Here is a 26,433-nt window from a genome sequence, read left to right as displayed (position 1 = left end):
CTTTTCCTCTCTTTCTGGAAAGTCCAAAAGCAGTTTCCAAGTAATTATAAAATAATTTACATTCTTGTTTCTTAATTAGTGCAGTCAACTTCATCATCTCCATCAGTTCTATTATCTTTTCAACCCATTCCTCCATTGTAGAAGTTAATGCTTCTTTCAATTTCTGGGTATACAGAATTCCATTCTCCCTCCCCCCCACCTATTTCTTTTTCTAATAGTATAGTCCTAACATAAATTTTCTGATCTCTATCATAAAATTTCAAAATTTTCTAAATTAAATCATGGATCTGTATCCGCTACCTTATCGTATGTCCACCATATATGATAAAAAGTACACTTGCATTTCTAACAAATATTTGAAACACTCTTATACGTCTTTGAAGGTTTATCTAATGCTATAGAAATGGCTAGTAGTTATCACTGGTACATTATTTTACAGAATGCCTACTATATTTTTGATGGTAAGTCAAAACATTGACTTTAGCAAAAAGAGGCTGGAAGATCCTTGAATTGGTGTAGTGATTTTGTAAAGTCAGTCAGTCTTGAGAACATTCACTAATATTCCTGATCTTTTTTATTTAAGGAGTATGTCCTTGGGGATCACTGGAAATGTTTGAGAAATAATTTTGTGCTGTAATATTTTCAATATAGTTAAGCATCAAAAATTATTTTTAAAGGCTTCAGGGTAAAACAAATATCTAAAAACTGGTGGTAACTGCTTCACTGTAATGAAGACAGGCAAAGTTTGTAACAGTCCACTCGGATTGTCAAATCAGCGGTTTCCGGTGAAAATGGTCAACTTATGACGTGACTATGGAGAGATCTGAAATGTTTTTCTCCAGACTGTCGCTTTTTCAACTTAGTAACAGAAGGAGCCAGCATTTCTTTAGTTTATACGACTCTCTTGGATATGGAGAGTCCTAGAATCATCACACAAAATCCTCCACACAGCAAAGATCTGCAAGTAACTTCAGGAACTGTGCTTCGGAGTGAGTGATAAGCTGGCAGGGGTCGGGACTTCAATCACTTTGTTGTTGGAAAAAACAGCTGTTTTCGAATTTATTTTTCAAACAGACAATAAGTTGTTGCTTTCATTTCTTAATCACTTTTAAGAACTATTAATCTTTATTAAACTAAGAGAAGCTCTCTTTAGCCACAGCTTGTTATTCCTTTTTGAAGATCTGTGCCATTTTGGGGATTTCTTTATTGTTAAACAAGGAAGAGGGTTGTTGAAGGTAAGCTAAAATAAGGAAGTATGGCATTTTTTTTCAACTTTGATGGAGAAATATAAGATAGAAAGTTGTGGTTTTAGTTTACTATTCTTAAGTAATTTGTAACTTGGTCTGTAGGTAGTTAAAACTCTCTGATTTATATGAATCCTGATTGAACAGTAATTTTTAAGTGATCTGCAAAAAAAAATACTCTTTAGCTAAAGAGAGTTAAGAAGATGGGAGGAACAAATTATTACATATGTATTTTAAAAAAATTTAAATAAAACTTACTAGTTTATAGGTGAGCTATGTTCCAGAGATGTTTAAAAAAAACTACTCAAACTCTTCATATATGCAATTATGCGCGGAAAGCTACCAAACCACTAAGGCAATTTCACAAGTATCTAACAATGAAAATTGCAATTTTGGAAAGCTTGTAAAATATTATTGAAAATGAATTTTAATGTATGTATATTAAAAGGAAGTAAAAAGACGTGTTGAAACTTACTGATTTTAGAAATGCTTTTAAAGAAAAGTTTAGTGTTTTAAAATATATGGAAAATGTGTTTAACGTTAAAGAATCTGAAAGAATATAGTGAATTTTGTTAATATAAATGGTGATAGTTTATAAACACTATTAAGTGCAAACAGAAATATATATTATTTCTGCGAAGAAGAAAAAGCAGAGATGGTTAAATTGATTGCTTTATTCAAAAAAGAATATATTTAATTATGTTTTTTATTTGGAAATCGTTTCTGGATTTTGAATCTAGTACATTTTGCCAATTATATAGATTTTTTTGTTATAGAAATGGCTAGAATATATTAATGTGTAAAAGTAAAAGGTTGAGGTTGTAATATTGCTAACTTCTCCTATGCTAAAAAAAAAGTTGGAAGTCAATGCCTTTTTTTTTTCTTTTTCCCTTACATTTTCTTTCCCGCTTCCTTTTTCCTTCCCCTGGTTTCTCATTATTTTTATTTTCCTTTGTATATTTTGATAAACTAATGAAATTTGAAACTCATGATTAAATCAGTTTCTCGTACTACTGGCCCTAGGCATGTCCTTATTTGAACTGACCAGGTAGATGGGCATAATTACTATTTCACATTAGCGTACAGCATGTTGAATGACTTTATGAAGTCAGTGACAACAAGCCCTGTCATTTGTTCAACTCCCTTACTGTGTATCAGTATAATGTAGATGACATTGTAATATTCAGTGACTAAATATCAGATTTGCAAGCATTCAGAAAATCCAAAAAGCTACTTTCTACCTTTTCAAAGAACTAAAAAAAAAACCCCAGTGTCTGAATATCTGGTTCATATATTAAATGTATTTTTAGATAGATTCGAGGACTATAGAAATGAAAGCAATACAAAATTCATCATCAGTGAATACATTATCACTGCCAGATTCTTAATACATTTCTGATTACATCCCTTGCTTTCCTCCCCATTTCTCTTGATCCTTTCTATTTCCTTTGAACCCAAAAAGCTTTTGCATATAGCAATGCATTACTAATAGTTTATTTCTGTAGCCACACAACTTCCAGGCTAACCTCTGAATATAGAAGGGAATATGGGTGTTCTTCCTCCTCCTTGTTCAGAAAACTTATCTGAAATATTCTATTTTTATTCTCTTCTAATGCCAATGTTTGATTAGCACCAAAAGTCAACAAACCTTTACTGCAGCAGATAACATTATTTTCCAATTTGGCTTCTTATGAAAATGCCCTGGTTGGCCAAATATATAACTTATATTAGAATATAGAGAGAAATATAATTATTTATTTTCCTTTTGAGTTGTTGATATTATCAGCTGTGGTTACCTTCCGGATTGCATTTTTGATGGGGTGGAAGAAAAATATGCCCTTTCTTCCCCGCCCTTTCTTATGAGATTCCATTTTGTGGCGCTCAAGGATTGGCTTGAGGAACAAAGGACTACTGATCTTGGAGGGACATGATCATGAACTAGGTTGGCATGCTTTTTTATGATATGGAAAAAAACAAAATACAGTTATTTCCAAAGACACTATATTAGGAATGCATTATTATTAGTCTTGAAAAAAATTAAAGAACAACATTATTTGAAAATACCAGCCACAATGGAGGCACTGATTTATCCAAATGTTATTGATATAGAGAATGTTACCAGATATAAAGATATTTTAAATGAAAAGGGAGAATTTAAAACTAAGCAGGAACTGAGTGACCAAGGGATTGAGATAACATGGTGGTCATATGTGCAGATGCAATCTAGATATGACAAGGATGTTAACATGTATGGTTTATATAGAGAATTAACAGAGATAGATGAAAAATTAAAAAAAGAAAACATATAGCTACTTGTTAAGTATTAAGATGGAAGATGAACAAGTAAAAGAGACAATGATAATATGGGCTAAAATTTTTGGCGAATGAGTTAGATAAATAGCAGAAACTATGCGGTAGAAATTATAAATTAAAAACGTCTACTGCATACAAAGGAAATCTTTATAAAATGTTTTATAGATGGCACTTTCATCCCTCAAGGTTAGCAAAGATGTTTAAGGACAAATCTATAAAATGTTGGAAATGCCAGCAGATACCTGGTTCATACTATCATATGTGGTGGACATATCAAAAAACAAAAAAATATTGGACAAAATACATATATGGCTGGGAAAAATGACAAAAACATGTTGATTTGAAACCAGAGACATTTTTGTTGGGTATTTTACCGGACAAATTTAATAAAGTGAATGTATATTTGATTTTACATGTAGAATAGTATTTGCACAACAATGGAAAAGTGAAAATATCCTGACAGATGAAAAGGTGATTTAAAAAAATATTAGAATGTGCAGAAATGGATAGGCTAAGAACACTTATAATTAAGGATAAGAAAAAAACTGAATATTTTTTGACGGGACTTATTTTATCAATGGTTAGCTGACAAAAACAGGAACTAGAATCAGGGAAATATATGGAAGGACCAGTGATATAAGGAAGGTATGTTAAATTGATTAAACTATTATTATTATTATTATTATTATTATTATTATTATTATTATTATTATTGATACTAATGCAATGAATATTATTGTAAACACTTTGACTATTATTTCCTAAATGATTTGTACCCAGACAACACACTGTTCAATTGAAATTGGAATTTTTGTATGTTATAAAATAAAAACTTATTTTAAAAAAGGATTCCACTTTCCCTTTTACAGAATATAACTACTGGCAAAATTATTCAAACGTTTGCTCAGTTTGCCATAAATATAGACGTAAGACTTCTATGATAATCTAGTTTAGATGTCTGGAAAAACAGTAAAATCCTGGGCTCTTTAAAAAAAAATCACAGGAGTAAATTACCTATTCAAAATGATGATGATGATAATAATAATATCATTGACAAATTTGCCATCAATCAATTGCAAAAGGCAGTTTTCCTTGGAACAGCTTCCATCCTGCGACGATATTCTGTAACACCATCAAACATCCAGATTTGCCTAGCCCAGGTCCTTGGTAAGGATTCAATAGGTAGACAAAAATGCCAAACTCAATCTGAACATCTGGCTGACTGTGCAATGAATCACCACCATCATCATCATCATCATCCTAGTCTTTTTTTATAAGTGGTCTGCTTGAAGATCTTAGCCACTATAACTGTTTCTTTAATACTGGTTAAGAAGAGAGAGATATACTTTATTAGAGTGGATGATAAACACTGCCACAATGAAGTTCTTTCTCTACAAAGCAGCCAATAAGCTGTTGATGTTAGTTTGCAGGAAACTGAAGTGTTCTCGTCTAAATGGATTGGAGTCCTTGAGTACCAAAGAATAGAAAAGTACTCTGGATAAAACTACTTTTGAAATGAAGCAGAAAAATGACAGGTCAGATCTAGAAATGATGCCTGCTGTTGGAATACCTATTAGGATGACTCAGCTATGTAACAGGTGGCTCAGTAAAGTATTGAAATCAATGAATATTATATCCCATGTAGTTTTCAAGTAGCCATTGTTATTGTAAAAAAGAAAATAGTGCAAGAACATAAATTACATTTTGGTTGTTGAAACTGTAACTTCTGATTAAACTTTGGTTGCAAAGGAAACTGTTTGAACTATTTAAAAGCAGCATTAGTTCACTAGAAAAATAAGTTCTATGAAAAGTTTTCATTATTTTATTAAAATACAACTTTCAGGAAGATTGTTCCAATCACCAGCAATATTTTGGATAATGCAATAGGAATGAAGGGTGCCTCCATTTTATTTTATTTTTTTAATTAAAATACTGACATAGAAAATGTCATTTAATCTGTGTTACTATGTCACATGCTGGGATGCAAGAAGGGTACGTTGGCTTATAAAGCAGTCTTTAGAGATCCTAGACAGCACAAAATAGCATGAGCACAAATGAGCCAAAACTGCACTTGTAGCATTCTGACAATGGTGAAATGTAAAATTTGTTACTACCGTTTCTGTGGGCGTGGCTTGGTGGTGGGGTAATGTGACTGGGTGGCCGTGGCCAACTTTTTTTTTCCTTTAAAAGCATTTTTTCTACAACCTCTTCGGCTGAAGAGGTTGTAAAAAAATGCTTTTAAAAGACTCTGACGATCCCAGCTGAGCCGAAGGGATCATCAGAAGCTTTTTTTTTTTACTTTTAAAAGCATTTTTTCTTCAGGCGAAAAAATGCTTTTAAGTTAAAAAAAAAAAGCCTCTGATGATCCCGCAGCTCAGATGGGCCTGGGAGGGGAAAGGGATTTTTGCTACTGGTTCTTTGAATCACCCGCTGCCATCGCTACCGGATCAGGCAATCCGGTCCAAACTGGGAGCATTTCACCCCTGCATTCTGGTCAAAATATGCCAAAAGCGATGGGTTTTGTATCTACTTATCAAGGAAGGCTGTATATGGCAGGTGAGCAATTTACTTAAAGCCCTCTCAGTGCAAAAGACAAAGTTTATATTCTCAAACTGAATTGATTCTATGGTGACAAGACCATGCTGAAACAGTCTTCCAAGATTGGCAGCAACTTCATTAAGTCACTTAACTTCCAAGATTGGCAGCAACTTCATTAAGTCACTTAGTTGAGGGAAGCAGAAAGAGAATAAAATAAATAACGTGGGTAGATGCGATTAAAAAGATACCTGCAGAAGATTGGAAAAGCTATAAACTACTGCTTAAGGAAAGTCAAGATAGCTTGATTTGTAATACTAAGTAGTAGAAGCTAAAATGGCTTTTTTTTCATTTCTGCACTTCTTTTTATTTTGTTAATCTTTTAACCAAATGAAACAAATATAGCATAACTTTAAAGTTTTAATAGAAAACAGAGAATTTCTTGCTGGTAACTTTGACTTAATTGATTACAGACATGGATGTGATACACAGACATGGTCATCTAATCAAAAATAAAATAAATGGACAATTTTGTATCTTTCTCCATTTCTTTCACTGTGTAATCTGGAATAAAGTATCCCGAAGTATCTGAAAAAAAAATGTTCCAGAGTTTATCAAAATTTCAATTGGTGAGGTTTACCACAGAGATTACATCTGCTAACATAAATCAGTTCCATTAATTTTGACATATTGTTAAAATATTCCGTCTCAAACCCTAGGTTATGAGTTTTTTTTTTAAAAAAAATCCAGAGCAAACCATTCAGTAAATGATGCTCCTTTTTGCTGTTTCTCTCAGTATCGTTATCAGCCAGTACTTTCCAACTCCCACTGCTAAGCAAAAATGAAAGCCCTCTTAGTTAAGAAATGATTGAGGTGGCTTGCTCTACTCAAATTGGAGCAAATGTTCCTTTCAAAGGTAACTGCTATTCAGCAGCTGTATGCAAACTACCAGATTAAATGTGGTGCGTATGTGTGTGTGTGTGTGCGTGTGCGCATGCGCTTCTGGGGGGTGAAGGATTCAGAATCCTTCTCCATGTTCTCCCACACCCAGCCCAAACATTACTGGTTTGGCTTGAAAGATGGAAAGAAAGGAAAGCAACTGCTTTCATAATATGGTTGAGAAGTATGCTGAGTGGATAAACAGTAATCAGACACCTCCAGGATATGACATGATAATTTTGAAAGGGGAAATTCCTAAGAAACCTTAAACAGCAACAGATACTTCGCATTTTTACCTGAGTTTCATTTACAGAGTTTCATCTACATATGTGAGAAATCAGGGCTGCCCCTATACTTTGTGGTAAGAAAAAACAAAATCCCCTTATGCATCTTTTCATTCTGCTACATACTACTTCTGTCTTCCAAACATCTCACTTAGCAGTACTTTTGCAACAAGGTTTAATTAAAGTTAGATTTCTTTAATAACACATATCCAAACATAGGACATTTGTTAAACAACATCACCATATGTTCCAACTGCATTTCTTGTTGTTGCAAAAAAAATGATTTTTCAGCTCACTTCAATGACTGCCAGTGACTTCAAATTGCATTTTGAAGATGAAAAATGGCCTTTTAAAGACGCATGACTTTGAGATTACATTCTCATGCATAATCTGCACATCAGTCATGCTTCTTCCCAAATTAATTGACAGATTCTATGTGAACTCAATACAGGTAGTGCTCGACTCAAACCATACAATTTATGTTATTACGTGAGACACTTGTTAAATGTGCTTTGCCCCATTTTAGGACCTTTCTTGACACAGTTATTAAATTAGGACCCTGTTTCTCCCAAAATAAGACATGCCCTGATATTAAATCCAATTGGGCTTTTGAGCACATGGCAATAAGGCCAAGCGCTTATTTCAGGGTTCATAAAAATATAAGACAGGGTCTTATTTTTGGGAAAACACGGATAATACGGTTTTTAAATGAATCTGTCTTCCCCGTTGACTCACTAAATGAATGGTTGTAAGTCAAAGACTATCTGTACACTATAGCAATTTTGTTAGAATAATAGCAACTATTGGAGAACATATGGAGAAGAACACAAGTGATCAAATTAGCTGAGACAATCCTAATACCTAGGAAATTATATCCCCACAAACACCATTTTTAGATATTGATTATAACCTGAAAGCTGCTTAATAGTGAATATGCATGATTAATTTGCTATGTTTTCGGAGCCGGACTCTATACTGACTTGTAGATGACTTATCTTGCATATAATGCTATTTCAAAAATACAAAGATATTAATGTGGCTATCATATGCCCAGATGCTTATAAGAAATCCACTGCAGCTTTCTTCCTGGGAGAATTATTTATTGAAATAGGTGGCCATATAAATTGAATGAAGAAATAAATTAGAGACAACTTGAGAAGTTGTTTCATTACAAGCCAGTACATTTGATGGTATCTTCCAATGGTTTCTGGCAAATGTTTTTCCCTCATTATCTCATCCTTTTAAACAGAATTTAATTGATTGAATTGATTTGGGAATTCTGGCATGTTTTATTGCTGATTTGGGCCTTTTCCAACTAAGTCTATTTCCACTAGAGAGCAAAGTGTGGTTTCCAACCTACGGCAATGAGTTAATGCATATCCAAACCTAGAATTCAGTTTACAAATAACTCCAGACATTTCCAAAAATGATATAGAGAGGCATAGTGAAAACATGATACATAGATAATTTGCAGTCAAATGAATAGATTAATACTAGAAGATATACTGATTAAAACTCCTTTTCAGCCATGAAACCGACTTGTTTCAAGGTAAGCTATCATGCAGTTATCATAGGATTGCTTGGGAGAAGAATCCTAAGCAAGCTGCCTTATTTCTCAATACATAGCTATAAAGTTAGCTATCTACCAACCCTTTATTTCTGTGAAAGAAAGCAAGTCCAACACTAAGGGCCATGCTTTTAAATAGAGTATAGGTAAGTACATTCACAAATTCATTATATCGCTTTAGTTTTAGCAAATTGTTTACTAGGACCAATTTTGCAATAAATACCACTTATAAACAATGCATTTATATGGCGGTAGTTTGTCAAATACACTTCTTTAGCAGTTTTGTGAAAAACATGCCAGCCATTGTGAGCAATGACCACTAGGAGAAAGGCTTCTGAGTTTTAACTGTACAAAGATTTCTGCTCAAAGGATATTTTTCACAATAAGAAAACACAAAGCCACATGGCATGTATTCCAGGGAAACATGACAAAACATTTCCTCATAGCTACTGGTAAAAAAAATAACACTTGAAAATGATACCTATGTTTATTTGTTTATTTGTATGTTTATATGTTTATCTGTCTGGAACCCGCACTACATATCAGACATTAATACAATTGAACATGTCCAGAAATATTTCACAAGAAGAGTTCCCCTCTCCTCTGCTCCCAACAAAATACCTTATGCCCCCAGACCTGAAATTCTGGGCTTAGAAAATTTAGAACTACGCTGCCTTCTGTATGACCTAAGCATAACTCATAAAATCATTTGCTACAATGTCCTACGTGTCAATGACTACTTCAGCTTCAACCACAATAATACACGACCACACAATAGATACAAACTTAAAGTGAACCGCTCCAAACTTGACTGCAGAAAATATGACTTCAGCAACAGAGTGGTCAATGCCTACCTGACTCTGTGGTTTCATCCCAATACCCCCAAAATTTTAACCTAAGACTGTCTACTGTTGACCTCACCCCATTCCTAAGAGGTCTGTAAGGGGCATACATAAGAGCACCAGCGTGCCTACTGTCCCTGTCCTAATGTTCCCTCTATTTGTATCTATTTTATGTATCCAATCCATACTTATTACCTAGTACATTCTTGACAAGTAAATAAATAAATAAAATATTTAAATATAACTCCCCCCACCCCGAATATACTAAGAGAAGGGGTAGGGAAGAAAGAATGATACACACCACAGGTGTCAAACTTGCCACGTCACATTGCCATCACATGATATTTCATGACGTTTTTCCCATTTGCAGAGCTGGGGTGGGCGTGACCTATATGTGACGTATCTGGGCCGCCGGTCGCCAGTTTTACACCCCTGATATATAGGGAGTCTGTTTCTTCTACCTGCATCCTTTTTGCCCTTAAATTTAAGAACTATTTAGTCCATACAATTTCCATATAACCTTCCAGACAAGTTTGATTCTGGTTTTAGTACATTGGAAATCTTTGAAATGTCTTAAATATATTATAATGCTGCTACAAATAGAATTTCACTGACATATAAATAGAGTACATATTTCTTAAAATCACCTGATAATACAATAATGGAACTGATAAATACTTACCTTCAGGTGCACAAACTACAAAACATACAGGCAGAACGCACAGCAGGTTACCGTAACAATGTTCTTTCTACAATCTAAGCCTGTCTTTCTCAATCTGGGTAACTTTAAGATGTGTGGCCTTCAACAAGTCAGCATGTTAAAGTCTACACATCTTAAAGGTTGAGACACACCGTTCTAAGCATATTTACATAGAAAAGAGGTATATGCAGTTCTGAAAAGGAGTTTTACATAAAATAAATGCATTATTTTATCAGCTCAACATGACATCTTGCACCAGCTGATTTATGGTTTTGGAGCTGAAACTAGTTTTCTAAAGTCAGTATCTTGGAAGTTAACAGGGCGATAGAAAGAGCATGACAAAGAACTTTTTCTTCAAATGTTGCACACTTAGCATCTTTATGAATTTAGAAACCATTGCTGCCATTAGCCATAGTTGATATTAGCAATATCTTTTCTACAATAGTAGAAATAATTAAATCTACCAGGGTTTTGGGCAGCTGCTTAAGGGCAGACTTAAAGCTGAATATCTATTAAATGAAAAGCAAAGTTTGGTTTTGTTTTAACACACACACTCATGAACGCACCAGTATCCATTTGATATGGGATACTTTTGCTTGAAATGCTCAACTTCTGATTCATATTCTATAAATGCATATTCCAATACATTCAAGCTGTTAGATGGTGCTGGATGCAACAAATATAATCAGAATCAGAAGAATATTTACAGATGCATTACAGCAGGAAATATTCCTAATTTTACACACAGGAATTTCCTGGATTCAATATGTCATTTGTTCCTGGCAAACTTTATCCTTTGTCTGCATATACTTCATGTTTTCTGCAAGCAGTGAATGTTATCTTACATAACCGGGAGATATATTTGTGCCAAATTTATATATTCTGGACAATAACGACTAATTAAACATTTAATCTTCCAACCTGAACTCTGGGTACGCTGAATTTATCTTGCCAAACGCAATTGGAATGCCAGTATGCTTATGCACATGGTATGCTCAGATATTTATATATAAGCCTTGGCTTTTTTTTTTTTTTAGTAGGGGAAAGGTGAAAGAGAAGTATTTCCAAGGAGTTTCAAACATTTTAAAATTCTAGATTCTCTTACAAATAAGTAAGTATTAGCTTCTGAAGCCCCTTAACATGGACTATAAAATAGAATACAAAAGGTAACATTTCAGAGTTCTTTCTTTAGTTTCAATTGTAGGTGATATAAAAAAGTTCTGATGATGTTACTTGAAACAAATGATTGCAAGGCATTTCTCATCAAACCATAATGTGGTTAGAAGATGGCTTAGCATGTTCTCTGAACCAGGCAAACTGTTTTATAACACCATCACCTATACCATGGTGTGTTGGATGAACCCAATTAATTAAAGCTTAGTGTACAATTCATGTTAAAACAAATCATGCTTAGCAGAATGTGCAAATCTCAACTCTTAGTTCTTTTATTCAATCTCAGTTCTGCTGTCGTTATATAGTACTACTTCCAAGTAAGAAGTTAAAGCATTATCAATCAGTCAACAATGACTTTTGACTAAAAGAATTTTATATCAGTTTGTTCCATCAAATTATACTAGATCTACACAGAATAATTATTGAATCAACTAGCACTGACCAAGGAAAACAAGTATGGACAATGGTTACTATTTGGCTATTCAGAAGATTAGTGTAGTCCCCTGAAGCAAAATTACAAAAGGTTTGCTGAGAAGATTAATATTATAATAAAACAAAACTATTTTACATAAATATTTTTCACTGAATTTTGAAAGACTGCATTTCAACAAAAAAGGAAGGAAGCTGAATGTTTATTTTTCTTTAACTGTTCTTTTCTATGGTAGTTTACCTAAACATTTAATAGAGGAGGATAGATCTTCTTGCCTTCTCAAACATAGTGATTTTAGAGGTTAGGATAAAATTAAAACACATTTTAAAGAACATCTCAGGCAACTTTTGCACTAATTATCTTACAGAAAGCAAGTATGGGCCTCTTTCATATTATGAATAATTTATTCTGATATGCAAAATTGAAAAGTGAGAGATGTGGATTCAGTATTATTGATCAAACCAGGTCTATATTCATGTAAGCCAAGTAAAGATTACTGTAGATCACTCTATGTGAAATCTAGATGTATAGTTTAATGTAGCATTGCATGGAAAGCAGCTGCATGCAAAGACTTGATTCCACACCCAATTAATTCCTTTTGAATCAAGTCTCTATCCTTTATGGTCGCAGTTCCTCATTCCAAAATGAAATGATCCATAGAGAATAAGGCTGTTAAATTATGATGCCTATATATAATGTCCAGTGTTAGAAGGAGGGGCATTTTACTTAACATCAATTATTGAGCACCTCACGTAAGTTGTGCTATAATATTCAAATCTTGGTGGAAACATATTCTAGACTAAATAGGTTTGAACTTATAGGATTCTTCTTAAGGTAATTATCGACTAACAAATTGCGTGCTTTAAAGTATTGCAAAAGAGTCAACACCCAACATCAAGTTTTAAATATTATATCTAGTATAATAAATTCTACTAGTGGCTAAGATGCTGAGCTTGTCGATCAGAAAGGTTGGCAGTTCGAATCCCTAGTATAGGTCTCCTGCGTGAGCAAGAGTTGGACTATATGACCTCCAAGGTCCCTTCCAACTCTGTTACTGTTACTGATTGTGGTATCTGTTCTATCATCAACTATTTCTAATATAAGAAAATACTATAACCTCATCATCTTTTGTCCTTATTTCTTTAACTGAAAAATCCAAAATACTGTATTATTCCATTCTATGTTTGAGAAAAAGTATTACTTTTTACAGTACAGTACAGTACTGTACAGAATTACAGTAATTCACGTATTACTGCATACCACAATAAACAAATAGATATTTTCACATGAAATAAAATATTATAAATATATTAAAAAGAGATTCCAAAATAGATTATAGGTTTCTTTTTCTTAAAAATTATCAGAAAATGACTCAAACTGTAGCACTATGTACAGGTAGTCCTCGATTTACAACAGTTTGTTTAGTGACAGTTTGAAGTTACAATGGCAGTGAAAAAAGTGACTTATGATTATTTTTCACACTTAAGATCATTGCAGCATCCCCATAGTCACATAATCAAAATTCAAACACTTGGCAACTGACTCTTTATTTATGACACTTGTAGTGATCACCTTTTGCCACCTTCTGACAAGCAAGTCAATGGGGAAACCTAATTCACTTAACAACCATGTTACTAACCTAACAATTGAAGTAATTCACTTAACAACAGTGGCAAGAAAGTAAAATGGGGCAAACTTCACTTAACAAATGTCTCACTTAGCAACAGAAATTTTGGGCGTGATTGTGGTGGGGAATTGACCTGTACTCCTTTCTTTGTGCTATAATTTTCTAAGATTTTTACTACAGACTCCAGTTGCTTTCTCATAGTCCTTTTGCAATCAGTTTATTTTCAGATGACTTTATTGTTCATTCAGTTTTTCCCTTCAATAATTGAATTTCAGAAAAATAAAATGCTTAAGGCAATAACAATCAATGCACCCCAAAGCAATCACTATGCAAGGCATTTAAAGGTATGAATGTTACAGTTTCCAGATGAGAAACTATTACAAATTCCATGGATTTTAGAACAAAACAGCTACCTACATAAATAACCAGCATAGTAAGGAGATTGTAGTTGGCTTAAACTATATGGTTTTTCTACGTAGATCACTTTTCTCCACCCTGGTACCCTCCAAATGGGAAAGCACGATTCTCATCATCTGTATCAGCACAGCTATTGGTCACATTGTCTGGGGATAATGGAAGTTGCAGTACAATACCCCTCAAGGTCACCAGTTTGGGGAAGGTTGACAAAGCTTACAAATTCTTTCAGAAAGTGCACTCAATGAGTAAAAATTAACAGATCCTAACTAGCCTTGAATTCTATTGAAACAGACTTCAATCAGCAGCCCCATCTAATAGACTAAGTTAATTATCTTTCAGATATATTATAAATGCTCAATACACAATTTTATAAAACCTACTGTTTACACATAAGATAGATTCACTGTTACATCTAGAAAAGCAAAACATAAGGCTCTCTAAACACATTATGTTGAAAGGTATAGAAATACTATATTAATGCATAAACAAGATATCTAAAATAGGTTGATATAGCATTGCAAAAAATTTATTTTAGTAGGTTCCAAATATGAAGATTTATTACTTGTTTATAAACTTGCAAAAATTCTTTGGAAAATTTCACTGAAAGTTCTAATCTAGCTTCTTTCAAATTCCATCATAATACCTGTTATGAATAAGCATTTTTTAATAATTAGTCACCATGTACATTTGAACCTCATATTATTACATATCAGACATATTACTCATCTAAAGAAACAGTATGATTAGAATTAGTGGGATTCCACCCATGAAAATTGCAAATGAATCTTCCCCTACGACTATCATTATCAGCCAGAACATCACATAAATCATAGACATGAACCGAAAGGAATATTCTGTTACTGATGAACGGCCTTGTATTATTTCTGGACTATTTATAAAATATAAAACTTACAAAAAGAAAAACCATCATAGATGGGAATACCAACTCTTTCCTCTATTTTTTAAATTATATTCCAAATCATATTTTCAAACCTATAAAAAATTAGGTCAGGAATTGCTGTCAAAAAATTAAGCATCCATGTGACCTGAGATGTAATATATATAAATGTAACCAAGGCTACAATCTTCAACGGAAATTACATTTTGTTGAATTCAGAATGGCTTACTTCTAACCAAGTAGGCAAAGTATTTAATCCTTGGAGTAGATAAGCTTCTGCCTTAGTTTATTCTTGTTCTCTGATGTTATGCCATGCATAAAACACCCAGATACAAACTGAGCAGTATGACATATGCAATACAGGTAGTCTTTGACTTATGACCATAATTGACCCCAAAATTTCTATTGCTGAGATGTTTATTAAGTGAATTTTGCCCCATTTTATGACCTTACTTGCCACTGTTGTTAAATGAATCACTGCAGTTGTTAAGTTAGCAACTTGGTTGTTAAATGAATCTGGCTTCCCCATTCACTTTGCTTGTCACAAAAGTCGCAAAAGATGATTGCATGACTCCAAATAAGTGCATCCGTCATAAATATGAGTTAGTTGTCAAGCACCTGAATTTTGATCACCTGCAACAGTCATAAGTGTGAAAAATTACTGTAAGTCATTTTTTTCAGTGCTATTGTTATTCTGAATGGTCACTAAATGAACTGTTGTTAAGTTGAGGACTACCTGTACAATGTAATGAGATAAGTGCAGATCTGTACATTGGAGAAACAAAACAACCACTTCACAGACACATGGCACAACATAGGAGAACAAACCAATTAGGACAAGATTGAGGATCCATCTGCATTTGAAAGACAAAGGTCATTCTTTTAAAGAGAGTAAAATCCACATTTTGGATAGACCATTGGTTTGAAAGAGGGGTAAAAGAGGACATATATGTTAGAACTGAACAGCCCTCCCTCAACAGAGGGGGAGGAATACAACACCACCAAGGACAAGACAGTCCTTTCAGCAGCTCCAAGAAGATTCCACACCACTTGCATTCCGATTCAGGTGACCCTGAGGGCACAGATAAATTCCCAAGTGGCCTCAACAAATCTCAGAGAGAATGTTATTGACCAGATGACTGTAAAGGAATATGATCTTTCCACCCCACTCCCAACCATCCTGCCATAACCAATCTTTCCATCCCTCCCATCATTCAGTTAGAATAGATCTTGGATGAGAAGCAAAACAGCTTCTTCCTCAGGGAAAAACAGTCCAGTTGCCTTTGGAAAAAGCACATTTGAGACAACCATGACCTGGATTGCTGAGAATCTCCACAGACATTTACCCATTTTGAATTTCTATTTTACATGCAATTTTAATATATTCTGTAATATATTCTTGAATTGTTTAAAAGGACTACATATTCTAAACTAAGTTCTAATTTCAAAATTAACTTGGATACCATATGGAATGAGCATTACCTTAATGGCAATATTTAATAATTATTTATATATATATATATATATATATATATATATATATATATATATATATATATATTGACTTAGGCACAACTAATTCCCAGTACAAAATACACTCTTTTTGTTTTTCCTTTTTGTGTTCCAGAAATCAATGCATACATGTGGCACCATGCCCATCCACTCAAATACTTAAGTCACACACCTATGCCTCTGGAGATGGATGTTTGAATGCGTAGGAGGCAAATCTCAAGCACAGATGGGTTAGGCTGGCAATATATTCTCTTAAACAAACTATTCCAATATATCTGCTCTAATGCTCAGATTATCCAAATGCCTTTGCTTAAAATTCTCATTCAATCTACAAAACTAATCTCAAACATAGTTGATTACATTCTCTGCCCCACTTCCTCACCTGACCACGTTGGGATGCTCAAATGTTTCCAGATGCTTCAAGACTGCCACCTCGCGTATAGTGGAAAGTGGCATCCCTTCCTCGCTGGTCTGCACCCGCACCCTCTTCAGTGCTACAAAGCGCCCTCCATTCTTCAAGTCTCGAGCCTTGAACACTTTCCCATAGGCTCCTTCACCAATTTCCGCCACACATTCATACTGCTGGTCAGCTAGGCTCATGTTGTCCTTATCCATGACTTCACGGCTTTCCTTCTTCACAAATTGTTGCCTGATGTTCCAACTGTTGAATCTGTTGACCTGGATTCCAGCTGCCAAAATGCGCTTTCTGCTACTTCAACAAGTATCCAGAACAATTACAGATGGGCCAGTCAACAGGACGTAACATTCAAGAACTGTAGTAATAAACCGTGGTTGCCCTATTACTTAGATGGTCAATGGTCTTTGGAATAAATGTCTGTGTAAACCCAATTCAATCTATAAAACCAAAGTGTGTGTGAGAAAGAGAGAGAGAGAGAGAGAGAGAGAGAGAGAGAGAGAGAGAGAGAAAGAGAGAGTGAGAGAGAAAGAGAGAGAGAATATATTATTTCTCCATCACAGAATATCTTTTCATTTATTTTTCAACTGTTCATTTACTTAATAATATAACAGCATTAATATCACTACTTAGAATGCATTACCAGACTACATCCCCATTATTAGCATTAATATCCCAATCCCTATATTACTAATTTTGTCTTCCTTCAGAGTGCTCATTTTATTTTCTCAACAAAAGTTGGTCTAAGAGATAATGGTTGGAATTACCTACTACACTAAACCAAGGATAGTTTTGACCAGTTATGTTTACATTATCAAGTTGTAACCGGATACACAATTAACCCAAACAAGTTCCAATACAACACAACTCTTTATATGAACTTCTTCACTGAACAGGTGACAATCTATACATCCTGAACTCTGTAGGTCAAGACTACAGTTACTGAGTTGAGTCTCAAAAATATACTAGTAATCAATCTTTTACAATTGAAAGATTCTATTTCTATTAGCTAAAATTTCCAAGCCATCTTCAAGGTCAGAATATAATCCATTGAGATGCCCTTCAGATTTACAAACTTCAACTTCTAAAATTTCTCACCAAAGAACTGCTTTTCTGAGAATTTTGCTGTTGCTGAGAATTCTGGGAATCAAGTTCGAGTATCTAGAGGGAGTTCAACTGGGAGAAAATCAGTAATATAAATGGAGAGCTGCTATGGAATTGACAGCAACAGCCAGATAAGCAAAACTGAAGCCAGGGAAAATAAGGAAAAAAATGGACTTGGATAAAAGCTGAAGACTTTTCAGTTTCGATCTGCACAGTTAGCAATGTGCAAGACAAAGCCAAGATGTAGATGAAATGCATTTTTCATTACTTCTAAAATTGATCATATTTGGATTTTAAAGTGTCCTGATTCTTTTATATGTCCAAAGAGACATCTGCTACTTTAGAAAAACAGAGAGACACAGATATGGATTCATCCAAAGGGTGATAGAAGATTCCCACATCTTAAGGCAAGGTTAATCTCACTAAGCACAATGATGTTGAATGCTTTCTATGTGTAAGATGTGTCCCACTGACATTACCAAGCATAAAAGTGCTTTTTTCACATCTAGTAAATACCAGTAAAATAGGTAAAAATAATAGTTAATTTTTAATCAAAGCACAAATGTTATAATTTATCAAATCCAAACTCCATAATATTTATAAGTCTAATCTTTTCCTAGATAGACACGTAAAAGATCCAGTATGTGAAGAATTCACAAGACAATGTGGGAATGATTCAACAATGAAAAATCAATGCATGGTTGAGAGAAGTAAGCTTTATATCCATAGTTGTCATCTACAATCAGTGATAAATTATGACTGGCTACAGCAAATTCAACCTTCAAGTAATAAGGAGTGACAAGGGCTACAAAACCTGTCTATATACAGATCACCAACTTCTCTGTATTATCCCTAATGAGCAACCAAAGCATCACTAAGAATCAAAAACTCTTTTAACTTTGCTGTAAGTAAATGCCAAAAATCAGTAATTGTGAAAAAAACAGATTCCTTTAACATAACTTCAAGATTATTAAGGTAATTGCTAGTATTTTACAGATAAAAGATGGAAACAAATTCAGTAAACTATAGAAAAGACAATGGGTACATTCATATAACAGTAAACCACAATTTTTAAACTACACATTTCTTGAAGAAAAAACTATGCCTGCCTCAAACAAAGTATTAAATCAAACATATGTTTGAGCATGAACCAGGTCTATATTTCATATGAGTGTGGTGTAGCTGAGTTTATTAACAACAGAATAATTGAATTTGTACTCCAAACTTTAGAATTCTGCTTAGCTATCTCAAAGATATTTTCTATTATTGCATCTCCTTTTCTCATCATCCTACTTAATTCTCTGCTTCTGCCATTGTGGCTGTGTAAACCAAAAACTTATTTGCAATGTGGGTCGCTGTGGACTAAGTACATTTTATTAAAGCACTCATGTTCTTTACAAAGTTTGTGCAGATGGTTAAAAATCCTCTCCATCTGAAAATACATTTCCTGGGATTAATGGTGAAGAAAAGAAACTGGGCATGCATATGTATTCAAGGAGAAGACTGATCTCAAAGTAGCCATACAAGCTTTTTAAAAGGTGTGGATGGTATAATGCCTTAAGAAAGATGCTCTATTTGTGCTAACTTACTACAAATTTTTCATGAAGCTCTATTGTCTGTACCTGTGAATTAATCTCAGAATTTCTAATCAATGAAGATGATTGGCTAGGAAGACATCATTAGTTCAATACACTAGAATATGCTAAATTGTACAAGGCTGGCCTTTTGGTGATTACTATACTATGATTTTTCTTAAAAGATCTTTTCCCACTATATTCTCTTTCTTATTTCCCTAATTATCCCAACCTTGTTATTTCTGCTATAGCGTAGTTTTCCTGTCGCTTTCCATACTTTTCACAGCCTTCCATTGAATTTTCCCTCCTGTCCATGCATTTTCCTAAGCTTTCCTTCCTTTTTCAACATTAAAGACCTCTAATATTTTACTCAATAATTATGAAGTTTTCTCTTTTTTTCAGGCTTTGTGTCTGTTTTCCTACACTGCAATATGAGTTTTTAGTACTCATAATACTTAGGCACCTCTGTTTGTCAGAACTCCACTAGTGAAAATTTATTGAGCAATTGAAGAGTATGAATAATACTATTCTCTAAATGACCACTGAAGAAAGAAGATGCTATCCAAGAACAATAGCGGGCAGGTAATGTCACCCAAAATAAGCAAAACTCCATCTTGCAGGATTCCCACATTTGCAGAATTTTTGAAGTTTTGTGTTTCTTGCTTATAAAATGGCAAGAAATCTTACTACTTTCAGTAGTACTATCAGAAAAACTGGTTTCCCTTCTGCATTTACTGGCAAAAAAAATTGTCTTAAGCAGGTAAAAGGTAAAGGTTTTCCCTATCTAGTCTAGGGGGCAGTGGTCCATTTCTTATCTGAGGGAGCCAGTGTTGCCCAAAGACATTTCTCTGGTCATGTATCCAGCTTGACTGTATGCCAAGGTGCACAGAACACTGTTGCCATCCCACCAAAGTGGTACCTATTTATCTACTTGTATTTACATGCTTTCAAACTGGTAGGTGGGCAGGAGCTGGGACTTCACCTGGTCAGATAGTACTCTGGCTGTCAGACTTTCAGCTGAAAAGATCAGCTTCTTTAACCTCTGAGCCATTGCGCCCCTTCTCTTCAGCAGGTTAACATGGTGCAACTTATTTCTGAGTATACACCTACAGTAGTGTGCATCAATGAACTTGAAGGGAGTCATATGTGTAAAACAATATTCTATGTTTATAGGATCAGTAAAAGCCCCGTATCTTCTTTTAATAAATCTGCAGCAACCTTTTGTTCATTTTTTATGGTATGCAGCAGTCTTTCATGATCCAATAGTTATTGATTCATTATAGTATTGCAAAAAGTTTCAAAATAAGGAACTGGGAAATACCTTAAGAATTGGAAAAATAATATAAATGCACAAGAAAATTAGAAATACATAAACTATGAGCTATCAGCATAATAGTTGCCTGTTGGCAATTCACACATTTTCATCTTGCAATCATTTTGATTTGTGGTAAGGATAACTACTATCTCCAGAAAAAAAGCTACATCATGTCTTTGCACTATTTTATAGTATGATAAGACCAGTAGTCTCAACGTCTGATAGTGTTATGCCCAATGTTGCAACAATTCATTGGCAAGAAAGACAATGGCTTGAGTAATACATGAAATACCACAGATAAAAGGCAACTATCAAGTTTTTTCTGCTCATACAATAAAAGAAAATATGAATAAAAAACCGAATAAGCAAGAAACCTGGTTACAACTAAAATATCTGCAAATGGTTCAGAAGATTTACTGTAATGTTGGCCATAGTGTTTCATGAATTAACCCCTTTCATATAGGTTGATATAACCTATATATAGGTTATATCAATATAGCTAGATATAGCTTTATCTAGAGCTGCCCTAACAATCAGCTGCATAAACCGTAACTGGCGTCAATTTGTTTCTGGACATAATTCAAGATGCTGATCTGTACCTACACATTCCTAAATGAATTGGGGCCATATTTGAAAGATCACGTCCCCCAAAGTGAATCTGCTTAAAGATCAGTTTCAAGAAGTTCTATATTTCCTATCACTAGAAAGTTCACATTGATAGAAACACAATATAGGGATTTTCTGCAGCAGCAATTGTAAACTGCCACATTTTCTTTCCTAGGTTCTAGAGTAGCCTGTTCTTCATTTACTTTTGGGAAGGTTATTCAAAAATATTTTGCTTCACTGGTCTTTCAAATGGTTTTAAATGTTTTGGGGTTTATCCCCTTAAATTTGCTACCTGTGATGTTTTAGAATGTGCAAATTGTTGGGTAAGGGAAAGTTCCCAAATAAGGAACTCGGATATAATTTTATAAAGACTTTTCTTGCTATTGCCAGCAAAGTGTCTGGGTGTTAGTGCCTGAAGATTTTGTGTTTCAATTAAAATGCTTTCTCTCAACACAGTTGTTCAGGAAAAGTTATACCCTTACTTTCTTAGCTATATAATTCTTAATTATGTATAATATCCATAAATATACTAAATCAAAGGATGTATGAAATTTGAATCCCACTAACAATAGTGGAATTGGGAAGAAATAAAGTCCATAACTGTCCAAAATAGCCATTTTTTCTGCACCAGATATAAACATTCAGAATTTTCACAAAGTTCTAACCCTGATTTGTTAACAAATAAGCATTTGCTTTAAACCAATTCTAAATTTACATACAATAAAACAAATCTAGAGTTGCACTGCATTCTGGTTTCTATTTCTGCCTGTTACACAGAAGAACATGAAAGATGGCACCCAAAGGTGCTTTTCCAAAAGGTAACAGGGCAAGGTACCAGTCCAGTTGCCTTTTGGAAAAGCACCTCTGGGACAACCATGACCTGGATGATAAAGAATTTCCATAGGCATGACAGACAGCAGCATTTGAACCCTTCACTTTATATAAAATCCATCCAACTTGTGCATAATACAAAATCACATCACCATTCAGCCACTTCACATTTTCCAAATATACTGGATTACAGGATCCATCATTTCCAGCCAACACATGTAAAGATACAGATACTTTATCATTTTATATGAACAGTATTTTACTTCTTAGAGTCAACCAGACAACAATTCTAGGTTGGATTTTAAAAAAAAGTTAACACGAGGAGGGCAAGAAGGCAAATAAGTGTAACTTTTCCTTCCTCAGTTTCAATTTCAACAAAAAACAAATCACCCACAACTGATAATTTTCTTCAAATCCAGAAATAATAGCTAACTATGCAATAAATGTGATATTTACTTTACCTGTTTAATATGATCATTTATTTTAACTATTTAAAGCATAAATATGAGTTCCTCTTCTAATTTTCACAATTTCTCTTACTCAGTTAGCAATTCTGTCCTGGTACCAAATAGGAGAAAGCTAATCTACAAAGAGCAGCAGTGATTCTCTGTGGCTTTTGGAAGGCATTGTTGCCAGTCCTAACTGGACAAACCAGAAATTAAAGATGGGAACTTTAGCATGCCTAAAGGAATTTTGAGTACAAATTCTGCAGATTGTGCTGCTAAAACAGAGGGCCCCAAAGTGGGAAAAGCAGCTTTGAAGCTCAAGGATAGTTTTTGGAATGAGGGGCAGGCACTGTTACATGCTAAAAAGTTGTTATCCTTTTGGCCATAACATTATAATTACTTTTATAAAAAATATTTTGATCCCACCTTTCTCCCACCATAACATTCAAAGTTGCTTCTGTAGGTGTTTCAGAAGATGTCCCCAAACCTAATTGACTAGCCCAATATAATTTCTACAAGGCTACTCTATTATTAAAATCTGCTTGAAAAGAAACTTGACAATTCTACAACCTCCTGTTAGAAATGAAAGACAACCACCCAAAGTTAACTACAAGTTGCAACTGCAGGAAAAGAACATTCCAAGCACCCCCCCCCCAAGAAATAGACCCTTCCCTAAAGGTTCAGTAGCCAATAGAAAATAAGAATGACCAACGAGACGGCGGAGGCGCCGAGTGCCTCTGGGATGGAAGTCGCCCCCCACTGTCCAGGCGGCCTCTGATGTGCGAGGTTGGAAGATGGGAATCTGGGCTCCATGTGGGAGGTCGTCAAGGGGCGGGGGCTCAGGCAACGTTTTTTACTGTCGGAGACGGCCACGCACGCAGCCCGGGAATGATTGTATGCGGGAGCTCCATGCGGAGCGCTCGTGGCTGCTGGCGACGGGCAATTATCGTTTCAATAAAAATATACATCCTAGGGGGCGAAAAGGGGGGGGGTGTTTATCAAGGATTAGGGTTAGAATTCCCACTCCAAGAAATTACGTTCAACTGTTTGCCATGCAGAAGTTACGTGAATAAATCATGCATCAACTTGATGCACTACATGTGCTACTAGACTGTCGGTAACAGCAAGGCTAGGACGGATGAACCCCTTCCCTTTTCTCTTAATATCCTTCTGCAGCCTCCTAAAATAGAAAATAAATGAAGTAAGCGTTTTGCGCAGCAACACTTCCCCACCGTTTCTTACTTTGGCCACGGCTGAGACGGCTCAAGCATGTCCATGAAAATCCCACGCGGACACGGAACGTGGTTCTCTGTAGAAGCTGCGCCGATCGCACAAGGACCACCCCAAAGCGCTCCCCTATGCAGCATGCAAGTAACGTGGAGAGGAGGGAGGGTGGGAAACTAGAACAATACTTTTCAGTCCCCCCCCCCCACTTTTTATCTCGAAAGCCCCATTCCAGCCACCCACCTCTGGAAATTAATGAAGCGTTAAGCTACTGATCTGTTAAGAGCACATGGGCACTTTCAGAAGTACCTGGAATTGCTCAGGCGCAGCTTCGGCTTCTTCCGAGGAAGTTACCACTTAAGTGGTCTCCAGCAAGACAGGAGTTAAAAAATAGTTTTTTTAAAAAAAAAGAGAGAGAGAGAAAGATGAAAAGCAAAGACCTGGTGAGGCAGGAAAAACAATGGAGAGCGTCTTTTCTAAGATAGATAGAGATAGATAGATAGATAGATAGATAGATAGATAGATAGATAGATAGATAGATATTTTTAAAAATTCCGCTTCCCGTGACAATGAGACACTCAGCAGAATCGATCCGGATTCGAAGCGTTCACATGATGACAGGGGAGGGTGAGCTTCCACGAGCGGAGCCCAGCAGCCGCGACTGGGGCCACACAGGTAGTGGCAGCAGCAACTCCGAAGCTCTATCGCTGCCCCGCATTCGCATCTTCCTGCCAGCCGGGAGGGCAGACTACACCTTAAAGCGCTGAGGATCCCCTCCCCCTCTTTGAGGAAAAAGTGAAAGAGGCGCTGCTAAATTTTCTGGGGCTGATCAAAGCCTTGCAACGAACAGTCTCCCGAATGCAAGGCTCCGCGTTAGCTCTGCACGCCGCCGCCGCCGCCGCCTCTCCGCGCAGTCCCAGTTTCTCTCTCTCTCCTCGGTTCCTGAGCTCGGTTTGAGACCAGCAGCAGGAGCAAAAGAGTTTCCCCCCACCTCGCTTCTACTTTTTTCTCCCCTTGGTTTCCCACGCTGGCTGAATGTGATTTGACCCCGTTTCAAAAAAGTTTGACATAGTGCTTCAACATTTCCGCATTCCAGCCAGACTACAAAGGCAGCGGCCGCCTTCTTCTCTTTTCTGTCTCTGCTCTCTGTCTTCACACTCAATGAAATCCTTCATGAGCTCTCTGCCAAAAGCAGCCGCATACCGCAAGGGTCGCATCGGCGAGCACAGCGCAAGGAACAGGCGCCCGGAGGCCGGAGGAGCAACGCAGGGTGCTCGGCGAGGCGCGGGAAGGACAACCCAACGTGGGGAGGAGCGCCGCCTGCATCACAGCGCTCTCCTGCGAGGCTTCCGTGCTCGGCGCTGTATAAATTTCAAGCAAAAACTGTAATGATGGAAACGAACGTCTTGATCATGACGCCTATGAATAAGAATAATATAGTCGCGGGATAGCTTTAATCCGACTTTCTTGTGCAAATCTCATCCCGCGTTGGGTAGCCTTAGGCAGGAGTTTTTCAGTCCTTTCATCCGCATTAGATTTAGGAATGGTATTTAATTTGTTTTAACAAAACACATAATCTACCCCACAAATGAGCCTCCAGGGCTCTCTTGCATATTGCAATTGAGACCGGCTAAATAACATATCCATGAGGCTGATTAAAGAAAAACATCCATAAATAGCCTCTATCAGCAAAGTTGCTAGGATGCAGAATGGAGGATAGGAAAAACATAGTAGGAAAACATTATTTAAAAAATAATACGCCTTTTAAAAAATTAACATTCTTTATAATATTTGAAATGATACCATATGGCATTAAGGTATGCATTAATGTAGTCTAAGAGGATGAAATCTCTCCTAGACTATATCCTATAAATCCAATTGAAAATAATTCTACAATTGCAAACTGTGGAACGCTCATATTCCTATTGAGATTAAAATCAAATTATATTGCCATACTTAGAATAAACCACGTTGGACCCAAGAACTCTCCCCAGAAAGTATTTTTACAGTATTAGTTTTGTTCTGTTTCTATTCTGCTTTGCAGTACTGTATTTACTGATAGTTGATCAATTATCGGTTTAATCTGTTCTAGGAACATTAATGCAAGTAGGGGTACGGTACTATTAATACCATATTGGAGTGTAGCATGGTGGGTATGTATCCTTAACCTTGGTTTTCCAATAATTTACTTTTTGTGAAATTATAGTTGATTGTATTAAATCTGGTATTTCACCAGGTAACAGGTGTCTTACATTTTTAGCTTTCTCTTTTTTCTGACATCTTATATATCATTATTTAATTTTCTCCACAATAGGCAATTTTCAAAATGAATGCTGTTCTAGCCCAACTACAATCTGTGTTTTTTGTAGTTGTGTACTTCTAAAGCAAATGAATGTGTGTTTATGCATGTGCACCCTCACACAACTTAAATCTTATT

The 26,433-nt window shown here is 35.4% G+C and overlaps 1 protein-coding gene across 12 annotated transcripts in view; it reads right to left on the bottom strand.

The window, feature by feature from the left end:
- CDK6 (cyclin dependent kinase 6) overlaps positions 1-25,299 on the bottom strand; it is a 116,586-nt gene extending 91,287 nt beyond the window's left edge. For 4 of the 12 annotated variants that reach the window (XR_015734055.1, XR_004588547.3, XR_004588546.3 and 1 more), the window contains exons 1-2: positions 24,306-25,299; positions 16,864-17,336 (exon numbers count right to left, since the gene is read on the bottom strand). Coding sequence is in view for 5 of the 12 variants with exons in the window: in XM_087892775.1 (XP_087748901.1) it covers positions 16,864-17,096 (233 nt within the window). In the remaining 7 variants the exon portion in view is untranslated. Of the gene's footprint in view, positions 1-16,863; positions 17,337-23,198; positions 23,614-24,014 lie in introns of those variants that run through there. The other 8 variants (XR_015734057.1, XR_015734059.1, XM_034402154.3 and 5 more) reach the window with 5 other exon arrangements.
- Between the last annotated feature and the right edge of the window lie 1,134 nt (positions 25,300-26,433).

This window comes from Pantherophis guttatus, chromosome 4, assembly GCF_059756535.1.
Source record: "Pantherophis guttatus breed Tessera chromosome 4, ASM5975653v1, whole genome shotgun sequence".
In the NCBI taxonomy this organism is placed as follows: domain Eukaryota; kingdom Metazoa; phylum Chordata; class Lepidosauria; order Squamata; family Colubridae; genus Pantherophis; species Pantherophis guttatus.
Note: the sequence above shows the minus strand (reverse complement) of the source record. Positions and strands in the feature narration are given on the sequence as shown.